The 13,135-nt window shown below is 36.1% G+C and overlaps 1 protein-coding gene across 6 annotated transcripts in view; it reads left to right on the top strand.

Annotated features, from left to right (window-relative positions):
* Window positions 1-13,135, top strand: part of KCNK2 (potassium two pore domain channel subfamily K member 2) — a 109,429-nt gene that overhangs the window by 38,378 nt on the left and 57,916 nt on the right. For all 6 annotated transcript variants that reach the window (XM_027641672.1, XM_027641676.1, XM_027641675.1 and 3 more), the window contains one exon: window positions 8,345-8,462. In XM_027641672.1, coding sequence (XP_027497473.1) covers window positions 8,345-8,462 — 118 coding nt within the window. The remainder of the gene's footprint in view (window positions 1-8,344; window positions 8,463-13,135) is intronic.

Here is a 13,135-nt window from a genome sequence, read left to right as displayed (position 1 = left end):
TTATTATCGTTATCTTAGGGAGGAAATTCTGAAAATTAATGAAAAGTTTTCAAGTAAAGGTACAAAGAAACATAAGTTAATAATGGAACATATTTAACTTCTGGTTCCTTTAGCAGAAAAATCCTTCAAATATATTTGTTTTGAAAATCCTAACAAGTGGAAAAACACAATTACACTAAACTGCACAATCTTTTAATGTGTTCCAAGTGCTGTATGTGGTAATTCTTGTCTTATAAAACCCTTGTTTTGAAATCTGAACAATTTCAGAATGCTGCACCAAGCTACCTCAGCAGTAATATTTTTGTAGAGTTTTAAGTCCAGCCCCTGTCAGGGTATGTGGCTTCTTCTGAAAACTGAATGCCCACAACAATGTGCTTGCATTTAAAACAAACAAACAAAAAAGAATTAATGAACCAGCAGGATTAGCTGAATTGACCTTGATCCCACAAGTTGATCTCCTTGGGTCCTCTGTGGGCTTGTGGTCAACATGGGGAGAAGAGCTCTCTGTGCAAGGGTCCACAGTCGTGTGCCATGCCTGTTTTCATCTTACATTTACATCAGCTGCATTCTCCCTTTTGTTTCCATTCATCTCTTAGATTGTGAATGAGACCAAAATGTGGTGGGTTTTTTTTTTTTTTAATTTCCCTCGGGGAAAAATGCAGTTTTTTCTTCTCAAGGAAGCCTGACATAGTTATGAATGACATGGAAGCAGTGTTTTTTTCATCAGACTGGCATCACCAGTTATCATGGCTTCTTATGTGACTAATTTCTTACAAAGATATTTTACTTTAAAATGTGTGTTTGCTGTGGCTTCATTTTTATAGTTGAAGATAGGTAGCTATAGAAAGTTGCACCTCCACCAGTAGCTGATTTTGTGTCTCTTTCATAGGTTTCTTTACAACTTACATTGTAGCCCCAAGAAAGCTATTTTGGAAGAAAATAAATTTTCAGGAATATGTTGTTTAGTTTCAACCAGATAAGCTCCTTGAGGAGCGTTTCCCTGCTTATGTAGAAAACTGTTAAAATAAAGAAGTGTACATCCTTTCTCTCCCAGAGACTAGAAGGTGTTTGACTTGCTGTACAATTTTTGTAGATTCAAAGATCTTTTTTTCAGACAAATCCAAAATTTATTTAGACAAAATTAAAATTTAAAAGCTAAATCTATTAAGGTCAAATCGAATGTTGTTAGTTCTTTGAATCACAACATTTATAGATATTTTCAGTCCCATGAGCTGTAGCTTGTGGGTCCTCTAGGCAGGAACTTTTCTAAGCAGGAGTTTGAATGTGCTGGTTTAAACCCTAAATATTCTTAGTCTCTTCCTTTTGCAATTTCTTCCAACCTCTCCAAAAGGAAGCAGGAGCCATCCCATGTCTGGATCCTAACATGGAAACAGCAATCGTTTATGCTTTTTAAATCTTAGAACCTCAAAAAGATTGATAGACCAGTACAAAAGAAATTGATGCTGCAGAATATTTTATTTATTTGTCTGGGGATGCAAAATATCATTGCATCATGTTTTTAATGTACCATCTGCATTTCAGACATGAAGCTTATGACAAATTGCAAACATCAGTAGCAGAGCTGCCTGTTGATGGTGTTTTCAAAGCAATGAAAAATGAAATTAAGGACTTTTAAAGTAGTTAAGCCATGCAGTGCAGGAACTGTAGTTTGAGTTGTTAGCCTGTGCATGTGTCTGTCCTTAGTAAGGTGCCTTCCCATCAGAGCACTCAAGCTTACATGCTCTTAACTCTAAATATCCTGGTCGTCCTAACTGGTACAGTAAGATCCTGTTTCTCTTTTCCTCTCGCTGTGCCTGTGTTTCCTTTTTGCTTCACTCTTGCCGGAAACAAATGTTCTAATGTTTCTGTCTCCTTCCCCAATAAAGCACCCCCAATTCTACCTTTATCTCCAGACCAGAGAAATATTTACTAAATGAAAGATCTCTGTGAAAGACCTTTGATCACAAGCTTCCCCAGACCTATCCTCCACACAGATACCCTCCACCTGCTGTGGTGGAGTCTGGATGGGATGCAGAACCCCATCAGTTCTGTGTACTCCTTGCTTAGGTTCCTGCTGTCCTGTCTTAGAGCCAGATCCCCTTTTCTGGCTCTGTACTCAGCTCCTGGAGGGAGGGAATTTTTGTCAAATTTTCTGTTGCCTGGGAGCATTCCCTCCAGGGACAGGACAGCTCCCTTTTCTGTAGTTATTTCCTACATGGTGGTTAAACACAAAGAATTTTTTTAAAGTGTTTTTTATCCTTCACAAGCTTAAGAAAAATATATTTTTTTGGGGGAGAATAATAAATAAATTCTAACTGCCCTTGTCACTTTGTTCAAGCAGATTGTTTTCAAACTTTTTTTGCTGCTTCTGGTGTTGAGGCCCTTAAAGATTACATTTACTTCAGATGAACAGTTTTATAGGGACCTGGAACTTACCTAACCTGATTGCATGTGAGTGACAGCTTTTGGCTTAGAAAGGGTGGCAGATATGACTCATTAGTAAATCAGTCCTGTCGAACAACTGTTTGAATAATTCTGCCAGTCCGTAATTTCAAGAAGCAAAGCCTTCTTCCCTGAACGTGTATGTATATATACATACATATGTATGCACACACAGAGAATTTATATACATGTAAGCCCATGAGGTTTTTAATGCTTATTCAGAAGTAATGTTTTTTGATGTTTATACATGTTTTTAGTTCAAGTAGATCATGAAAGAGTGTGAAAACTGTTCTTTAATTCTTACACATGTGAGGTACCACTCTCCAGTGTAGAGTACAGTCGTATGTTATACAATCCTAAAAGAAAAACAAGGAGTCACAGAATTATAATACACCATTGCAATCTCTTTCAGCATCAAGGCCCAAAAGTGTGTGCTTTTGGAGGCTGGAGAGTTGTTTGCTAAGTGTTAAAAGCATCTTGGTGTGCCTCTGAACTAAGAACTAGGATTTCCATTCCTTGTGAACAAAAGCTGAAATAAAACCATATGACTTCTGCAGTAGCTGGGCCATGTGTGAAATATCTTTATACTGTAGGGTGAGAGTGCCCTTGTCAAATGGCAACAGAGCAGTGAAGGAAGAAATCCAGGCTGAGAAATGTTTTCAGAAACTTTGAGACATATCTGACTTTTTGACATCACTTGGTAAGTGATTGCCAGGAAGCACAAGCTAAATCCTGCCAAACTGCGTAACAAAAGAAAGCACACTCTGGATTTTATCAGAAGCATAATCTAAGGTGCTTCTATTTTAATCTTTTGATAGTAGAACTGAGAGTAATGAAGTGTTGTGTTACATCATTTCATAAAAGTGAAGTGACTGGAAGATGGTACACAAACATGTACACAGAGCCTGGTGAGGAACAAGGAGATGAGCATTAGAGTGACTGGTTTGACACATACTTAGTTCCGCCTGATTTCCATGTGAGACAACAGTTGACTACCAGAGGCTAGCCTTCACACTTTATAACCTCTTCTTACTTCTGCTGTGTCTCTGTAGACCCCTGTTTAGTGAATGTAGCTCTATGACCAAAAGACTGGCTTTTGTCAGTCATCTCCATTGACTCCTTGCAGGGTCAGAGGACCAGAGGATGAAATCCCTGACATAGAATTGTCTTCTGTTCTCACAAATGACTGTGCTGTTTGAAAGAATGTTTTTATCTCTTGTTTTGACAGAAGTCACAATATTCTATGTCTTAATCTTCAAAGGGTAGTTCAGTATGGCCTCTACAGACAGATGCCTGCATGAACACAGGGACATAATAATACAAAATTCTGCAATGTATTTACCAGAAAGTGTCTCTAAATTATGTAGGAAATGAAAAGCTGACACCCAATTAAAGTGTGATTTGTATTGTCACTCTCCCCAGTGTTCTGATTTCAAGCAACAAATTACAGTGTGAAAGCAGTACTTATGTGTTTTTGGAGCTCAGGTCCTGTTTTTGAAAGAAAGGTAGGTCATGCCTGGCTTATCCACTCTGGGCTGAAGCATCTCTACCTCTTTTTCTGCTCCACTAAAGCTTGTTCCCAGATATGGCTGCAAAGCCAGGTAGTTTGGATGTGTGAGTGTAGTGCAAGTGAGGGTATAGTACAGAGCTAGCCTAAGAGTTCACATAACCTAAAAAATGGGAATGAAGTTTCTAAGTTTTTAAATATTTCAAAATTTTATCTCAATTCTCTTCACTATGAAAAAAAAAAGGCCTTGTTTTCCACCATAATGAAGACAATTAAAGAAGAAAAACATATTACTCTTAGTGTAACCATATAATAGTATTCTTAAAATCATTGCACATAGAGGCCTTGATTGGGTACCAGTGCTGGTGACCACTCCTCTACTCAGTCATCAGTCATCTCACATGAAACCAGTACTAGAGAAAGGCTCTGGAAGAAGGTAAGGCAAGTGAAATAATTACATAATTTAAGAATTTAAACTGTCTACATCCCTATTCTAATGCTGACCGGTTCTGTAGTGCTGAAGCAAAACTGATTTTTAAGTCAGAATTTAGTTTGTATGTAGAATAAAAAAGAGAAAAACTAGAAGAAGTGCTCCTGGGGAGGTCAGTTAACTTTAATACTATAAAACAATGTTTATAATTCCAGAAGTTCTTGTGTTAAGATCACACGAAGTATTTAAAGGCTGCAATATATGATGACTGCATAGATTATATAGAGTTTTCATGCTTCTACTTCAAGATTTGGAATGCAGAGAGTTACTGTCACTATTGTGTCAGTTAGGATAAACCAAAGGTCTGAAGTGACAGAAAGAAGTTAGGAAGAGAGGAAAGAGTAGCATGCCAGACTTATGACAAATGAAGTGGCTGTGTTTGCTCTAGTAGTAAGGCATCAGTCAAGAAAAAAGGCTGAAGACCAAGAATAAAAGTGGTAGAGAATTGAATCTGACAGCACTGACAGTGAATAATAGCATGCTACTTGAAGGCTAAGGCTGAGACCTAGGCCCTTAGTGAATTTAGTGGAAACTAGCTGCATGAGCCTGGGTTTTTATTGCAGGCTAGGGAAGTGTTAATATCTAATATTCCAGGTAAGTTTGTGCAGTGGACATAGTCAGGAAGAAGGTGCTACCCTGAAATTAGTGCCCGGAAATGTACATATGTTAGGAGTTACGAGATACATTGTTTTCATTTAAAGTTATTCTTAGGAATAGTCTTAGATGGGAATCTTCTTATGGTTGCTGACCAAACTAAGAATAAAAGTTGTTCTCTGATCCAAAGAACTGAAAGTGCAGTTACTCTTCCCAAAAAATCTATGAGCAATATTCAAAGACTTTATGACAGTAGTATTGATCTCAGTGAAACAGTAACCTGATTTAAATGAAACAGAAACCTTACCCACCTGTCACCCTTGTTATTAAGGGAGAAGACTCTGTTATATAGAAGACTCTGAGGGAAAATAATGCAGCAGCTTTGTTAAGATTTAAGTCTGGCTTCTTACAAACATGTTTACTGTGCAGGAGAAAGCACAGTAGTGTGTTTTTGGGAACAATAACCCAGTGATGATGAAGGCATCGTGTGGCCCTTTATGACTAAAGATATGTTTAAAACAATCAGTAAGGTAAATCAGTAAATGTACAAAGAAAGTCAATGAGAAATACTGGCAATAAAAAATTACTTATATGCAATATTCAGCAGATTTTTTTAAATAGGTGAATATATTATTTAATAAGAAAGAGTCTAATTTGGAAAAATAGAGGAAGCTGATGGGTCTGTAAGATCATTAATTTCTTGAAGGAGACAAATTAGAGATTGCTGTTCAAGTGTTTCTCATAACAGAAGAACTTAGAAAATTACTTTGAAGCACATATGAACTCTCAAAAGGGAAATGCTTTTTAAGTGATCCACAAGCAATTTGCAGAACCTACTGCCACAGAATGACTTGGCAGTCAAGTGAGCTCCAAAAGTAGTTAGATAAATTAATGGTAAAACAATCCACCCAAACCAATCTGAACACTATGATGCAGATGCAGCCTCCTACTCAGAAAGTCCCTAAAAGTACGCATAGTCAGAACTTAGAAGGCTGTATCACTGAAAGCAGCCCTGATTCTTTTCCTAACGAGTAGTTAGATAAAATCAGAGACATAATAATAGTGGTTAATTGTCTTTTGTGGGCATCTGCTTTGGTTTGGGGAGTTTTGGGTTGAGTTGTATTGTTTTTCCTGTAATTCTGTAGATGTGGTATTTGTAGTTGGGAAATGCATGGCTGTAATGGATGTTTGAGCAGTCTAGACTGGCACACCTTTCGTATAAAAGACGTTGGGATACTATGGCTTCAAAATGTGCAGTGATGATATAAAGCCCTGAAAACATTTTTCATCAGGATCTGTATAAAACTTGGTCTTTCTAGACTGTCTAAACAGGTGTGTTGCTCTGGGTAGCGTGTTCATCCAGTACAAGAAACTATAATAAAACATGAATGCTCCCCAAAAATTATATTGATCCAATGCTGTATCATATGATGCCTCACTGGAGACTATGTTCCCATTATCAGGTACAAGGACCTGCAATGGAAGTTCGTAGTCCACTGAAATGTAACAGTACTCAAAATGTATTCAGTAGTCACTGTATAATGCAGCACACTGGGGTTTGTAAGTCAAAGGAATTTCTGTGTTGTGTAAATTATGAAATCAATACAAGGGATGGTTCTTACATGCTTCTTAGTCTGATGTGTTCCTTCCTATACTGATGGAAACACCTGTCAGTGTCAGTGCTGCTGTATTTGCTCTTGCTGAGTTGGACATGATGTACCAATGTAGAAGCTTTATTCTTCCAACCCAAAGGAAAATTAAACTCTCTTCCCTCTCCCTTTCCCCATCCTTTCATCTTGCTCAGTAGGATTGAAAATTACACATCTTTGATGACTGCCTTTCTGGTATTAAAAAAAAAAAAAGGAAAAAAAGAAGTTAAAATTAAAGCAGTTTAAAGTCTATGTAAAAATACTCCAGCTGGCTTTCTGTTGACAACCCTGGATGGTGGAAATGGCTTAGGTGGCTATGGAGATGCAGCTGTGGACTTTAAAATGGTTACTTTGTGCATCTGAGGTTTGAGAATGGCAAACTAGAAATGGTGGATTTAAATTGAGATCCCATCATGAAAAGCCAATACCTGGTTAATCCAGCATTGATATTTTGTAATTTCTGTCCATAGCAAGTGACTTCTATGGGCACTGATTAGTAACAAAAATGTTTTAATTTGCAAGCTATCAACGTCTTTTGGGGCTGAAAAAAGTATTACTACTGTAGAATACTCTTCCTCTGCAACAGACTGCTCACAAGGAAGACGGTTCTAGTCTACCCTATTGCTGAATATATTTACGTAAATAGTGATTGTTGGACAACTCACCAAGAACAAACTATTAGTTAGTTAAAATGCTCAGTTTTGCTCTGCAGTGTTGCTTCCTTTGTTGTTCTTTTGTTAGACACCAATTATTACTCTAAGGATCATGATTATGAAATAAGTCCTGTTTTAAAGTTCCAGAAAGCAATGATGACTTATATTCTTTGAAATATTTATTGCAAGCTTAAAAATACTTTTTCTTGATGTGTACCAATTAACTTAATTACTTAATTATATCTGCAATAGTGATATAACTAAACAGGAATATGTTTTGCGGTAAGAATTTACAGTAGGTGACACTGCTGAAAAAGGAAATGTTTCCTATTTCTTGAGATTATGAAAATGTCACTAGTGGCAAGTTTGTTTATTTTAGCTGCTGGAACTGAAGTTTTCAAGAACGAAATTTATGAAATATATAGTTGTATAAACCTGTTGGATACTTGACTCTGATTTTTTTGTTGCTACAGTGAAAGTTTTATAACTGTAAGTGTAATTTCTTTAATTTTTGAATTATCTGTTATGCAATATTGTTTTTATTAGTTGGAGTTAATTTGATCCAGAACAATGTATGGGTATTTTTTCTTGATGTTTTAAAATGACTGTTTTTAAGAAGTCCATTTGCTTGCCTAACTCAATAGAGGAATGTTTGGGGAAACTCTCATTATAAATTCTGTCTAATGCATGTTTGTCTTCACTAAATAGTTGCAGCAGTAAAAATAATTGTGTTTACCATCTATCTAAGGTGATAATGTTACTGATAATGTGGATTTTGCATTCTCCCTAATGGTCTGAAATTTACAGCTCTGCTGTGTGCTGAAGTGCCTGGGGTGTCTGCTGAAGATTAAATTGTGGCCTGACTGAATGATAGAGCTTGAGCAAAGCAACACAGATCCTTTTCTAGTTTATTGCTTAGATCAAATAAGTGATTGAATCAATTTACTGTGTAATGTATATGAATATAATTTGTTCATGAATATTGACAAAAATCTTTTTAAACTTGCAGCAAGTAGTGGCAGCAATAAATGCAGGAATCATACCTTTAAGAAACACATCTGCTCAGATCAGTCACTGGGACTTGGGAAGTTCCTTCTTCTTTGCTGGCACTGTTATTACCACCATAGGTAGGACACAGCTTATTATCTTTTTATAGTAAATGAGATGAAACTCTTGATTTCCAGTGTGTGCCTATATTTGTTAATGGTAAATCTTCTGTTTTGAAGTAGAGAGTTACTTTTTAGTAGAGAGTTAGCTTTTTAGCTGCTACTTTTTAGGGCAGAAATTATAGCTGCCTGTAAGGAGCCCTAGCTGAGTTATTTTTCTGTAGAAAAAAAATGTTACTGTATATTTCTGTCAGGTGACTAGAAGAGGTTGTGGAAACATTTTTAGGGGACAATTTTGTCACCTGTATAGTCACAAGTGTTAAATAGGGCATGATTTAAAACACATGTGTGTTAGACCTTGTCTGATGTGTATGGAATTTCAAGTCTGTACAATCTCATTAGATATTGTTATTTTATCTAAATTCTGAAAGAGCCACTAGACCTCTGAACAGGTGTAAATAGGAGCAGCATTTGGTATTTCAGTTTCTACCCTTTGACTACAATATAGTGCACATCATATACAGTTAAAAAATGTAATGTAACTCACAGCTCACAAAGCGGAATTCACAAAGATGGATGGAAATTTGCAGCAGAAATCACCAGAAAAATAATTAAGACCTACATTATTAGGGTAATATATAAGGAATTGTTAGAATAATTACTCCTACGTAATATTCATATGCATATTGTGATAGAAAAGGATGTTCTTTCAAATGTTGTATGTACCTTTCTTCTCTCTTTATGCAGAAGTGTATAAGTACCATATTTTTTGTATGATTGAGTATATACATGTCTATATGTATAAATATTGTGCCTATGTGTACTATTTTTCCACATCTAGAGTAACTGAAACACAGGTTTAGTGAGAACAAACAGTGAAACTCTTACCTCCTTGACTAGTAAGAAACTTATTGATTTTATAGCAGCAGGTCCACAAGGTGATAAAAAATCAAGTATTGAAAAGTACAGGTTATAATCAAAAAAAGCAAGGCTATAACCAAAAAAAGCAAGAACCTTGAAAGGAAAGTTTTATGATCAGTTGTATGTTATCCTCTTCTGACAGCACTAAGCTTTATGTTTTAAGCATCCATGGTCCTGTATAAAGTGCATAATAGCTGTTGGGCTTCCCAATAAGGATAAAAACTAACATATGAAAAGTGTTCAAGGAATTAAAAGTTCAAAAATTATTTAAAACAGTGGAACACTTTGTTTCATCGCCTGTTTTTTTTTTTTTTTCAAGTAAAACTAAGGCTTTTCTAAATCTAAATGTTTGCTGACTTAATTTATTGGTCTGATTCTACCAAAACATGTCTGAGTCCTGCTTAGAAGAGAGTAGGGGATCTGCAAATGCATCCAGGCCTCTGGTCCACTGTCCCCAGGAGGCAAGATAACCAAATGGGAAATACATTTGAAAATTTTTATTTCAGGTCATTTCTGCAAACCAGAGTTGTCAGAAGCAGGTCAAGCTAGGCAACAGTAAATACTTCTTTCAGGTTTTGTGGTAGAAATACGAGAAAAAGTAGGAAAAGAAAAAAAATCTTCCATAAAATATTTTGGCTTTGGAATAACTGTTTCTTTGGTTGTTTTTTTTTTGTTTGTTTGTTTGTTTGTTTTTTCATCAAAGACCCTTTCTGATGGAAAGTTCCCAGTCAGTTGCAGTTTTGAGCATTATTTCTTGGGGTCCAAGGACAGCATGCTTCACACAGCATGTGAAAGCTGTAGCATGGTTGGCATTGTGTTACTGCTGTGAACCATCTTCCCAATGGTTCACAGGGCTTGTGGTGTGACAGCAGGTACAGCTGTGGTGAAAAGTGCTTGGAAATGCGACTTTCCTGGGAAAATGATGACGAGCATAACAGTTGGGTTCTTTGTATTATTATGTGCCATCAAGTGATTTTGTGTTCAGTATAGTATCTTTTTGTATATGAGTAAACTTTTGAAAATGAAGGCATTCCTTCCAGTTAGGGGGCATATGTTAATAATATAACTTGATATTTTAATTTCTCAACAGAGTAAAAATATGGTTTATGAGCATCTCCATAGAGTTGCCACACATTTCAGCCAAACACTACAGATATTCTCTATGAACAAAGACAGGGCACTATACAGTAAAGAAACAACTTTACAGAAATAATTTGTAAATGAGATTTGATAAATATGAATAAAAATTATAAATATTATGTCCTTTAGTCTGTATAACTTAAGTACTTGAACAGAAGAAAAGGGATTACTATCATATAAAGAAAATTATTGCTTTCTAGTGTTGCAGCAGATACTGTAGCTTTCTAAACCTCTTATTACTATAATTTTACCTTATCATTTAGCCCACACTCTTGCTGGTGATATCTCAGAATCTGAGACATTCAAATGGAACCAATAGTCTATTTATGAATAGAGTTTCCCAAACCTTTTTTAATGAAAGCAAAGCCTTTCTTTATTGACAGTAGCACTTGCATCCCACAAATATTTGGTTTCTGGGGAGAGAGGATAATAAATAAAGCCTTTAGCATTTGCCTAAGCAGTAAGTTATTGTTTTGCAGTTACTGTTATTATTGTATCCCAGTAGTGGTGAACATTGAAATGAAAAATATTGACTCTCTATTTTGGTGGCTGTTGGCAGTAGACCAGAACCATCTTCTGGATCTCCTGTAGGCTGCTGAAAGGCACTCTGATGGTGACATGTGTATCTATTGAGTTTCAAAGCCAGCTCAAAAAAGCAGAGATAACAGCACAGAAAACATCTTGATATTTATTTAACATTTTTAAAATTCTCTTATAATCCTTCATGCTATCCAGTAAATGTTCTAGTACATAATATGAAAATAATAAATTCAGGCTTAATAGAACCAAATCTGTCATACTGTTACTAGATCCTTCCTAAGAAATGGATTTAGTTAAGAGTCAGGATCAAACAATTTCACAAGGCTTTTTTTAGAATAGATCCTCCATTTTAACTTTGCATTTACTGCTGTGCTAGTGCATAGAACTTGTTTCAGGAAGGGCTATCACTGGTTATAGGTTTGACTGGCTTAGCTAGGTGTTCTTGCTTGTGGATACGTTCCTAGAACAAATACACCTCATCTCAACAAAGAAATGTGAAAGAACATGAATTTTGAAAAGTGAAATATGTGATTATTAGCCTGTGCATATGGAATGGTTTCAGACAGTCCTTAAGAGGGAAATAGGATTATAAAATTATCTATGAAAAATATTGTTGCTTTGTTCCCTGGGATACTGTGCATGCTGCAAAGAACTAAAAAACTTCTTTTTTCTAACTGAAAACGTCATTATCCTGTCAGTTGTGTTCTAAGACCACATGTCCAAAGAAAAGAAAAAAGAGGGTAGAGAAGAAAACCAAGAAAAAATGGTAACTAAATCCTAAAGCTGGAGTTAGTGCTGAGGAGGAGGGAAAAATAATCTTTATCTCGTATCTTTTTATTCTAAGAGCTCATTGTTGGCAATGTGTATGATTTTTATCCTATAGATCATTTCATTCAATAGGTAGCTTAACTCAGAAATGAGCATACAGACAGAACCCATACATACCCCACTTCCTGCCAAACAACTTATATTTTAGGGGCCTAAAAAGTTTTATATTGGGAGCTGCTTAGAAAGAGAGACCCGTCATCTTGCAAGCTTGAGACTCGTAACTAGAAAAATGAGGAAAAAAAAAAAAAAAAGGTAGGCATGCCAAGACCTTGAGTTCAGCAGTTGTTTTACCAAATGGCTGGTGTCTCAGCACCTAGTGTAGTGCCTGCTGTAATATCAGAAACTCCATCACAAGAACCTCTACTAGACTGCTATGGATCTTACTCTAAAATAGCTGCATTATTTCCCTTGTTATTCTAGCCAGTCTATAATGACTTTTTGAAGAACTGCAAGTAGACATGTAGTGGAAAGAGTATTTGTTCAGCCTCCTGGAAGATGGAATATCTTGGATAGTAGCTGTGACCTTGCTAGGAATGCCAGCAACCCCACTGGTAGCTGTGGTTTGCCAGAGTGCATCCTTTCAAGGAGAGCCATGTCTGCAGGCGAATGAGCTCAGGGACTCCTTTAATACCTTAGCACTCGAGGATACAATACAGATGCAGCCATATCGATGTCCAAATCCAGTATTTGCTAATGACTGTGTCTACAAATCAAAAAAGGAAGAACACATAGTTCCTTTTTGTCCTTTTCTGCTTTTTTTTTACCAGCCCTTGATTTTCAAATCCAAACTTCTCATGGGCACTGGAAACTGAACATCTTGAGAAGTTCACTCATGACTAAAGTCTTTAAGTTAGGTTCATGCACCCGGCTATGGTAATATGGTTATATTTTTTGGGGTCTGTAAGCCTAGCAATCATTATTAAAGAGTACAGAAGAATGTAAATATTTTTTAAAAAAGAAAAAGAAACAAATTGTAAATATTTATATTTTAGGGAGCAGCTGTGAAGAGCAAGCAGCAAAGATGCTGAAAAAAATTGATAATTTTGACTAGAAATTCGAATTTGATTTTCAATTTTAAAGCTGCAATTAGTTATGTAGCTTCAAATGCAATTTCACTGTAAGGAATCCTTCCTTCTGTCATTTTCCCACTGCCTGGATACAAGGTTTGCTTGTGAAGGCAGGGTATTTTAAGAAGTCTTATTACATTAATTCTTGATTTGAAACAATAATAAAATCCTACTGCTGAAACCGTCCCTTCTGGCACC

The sequence above is a fragment of the Corapipo altera genome, unplaced genomic scaffold (genome assembly GCF_003945725.1).
Source record: "Corapipo altera isolate COAL_440 unplaced genomic scaffold, ASM394572v1 48b, whole genome shotgun sequence".
Lineage (NCBI taxonomy): Eukaryota > Metazoa > Chordata > Aves > Passeriformes > Pipridae > Corapipo > Corapipo altera.
This window is presented reverse-complemented; position numbering and strand designations above follow the sequence as displayed.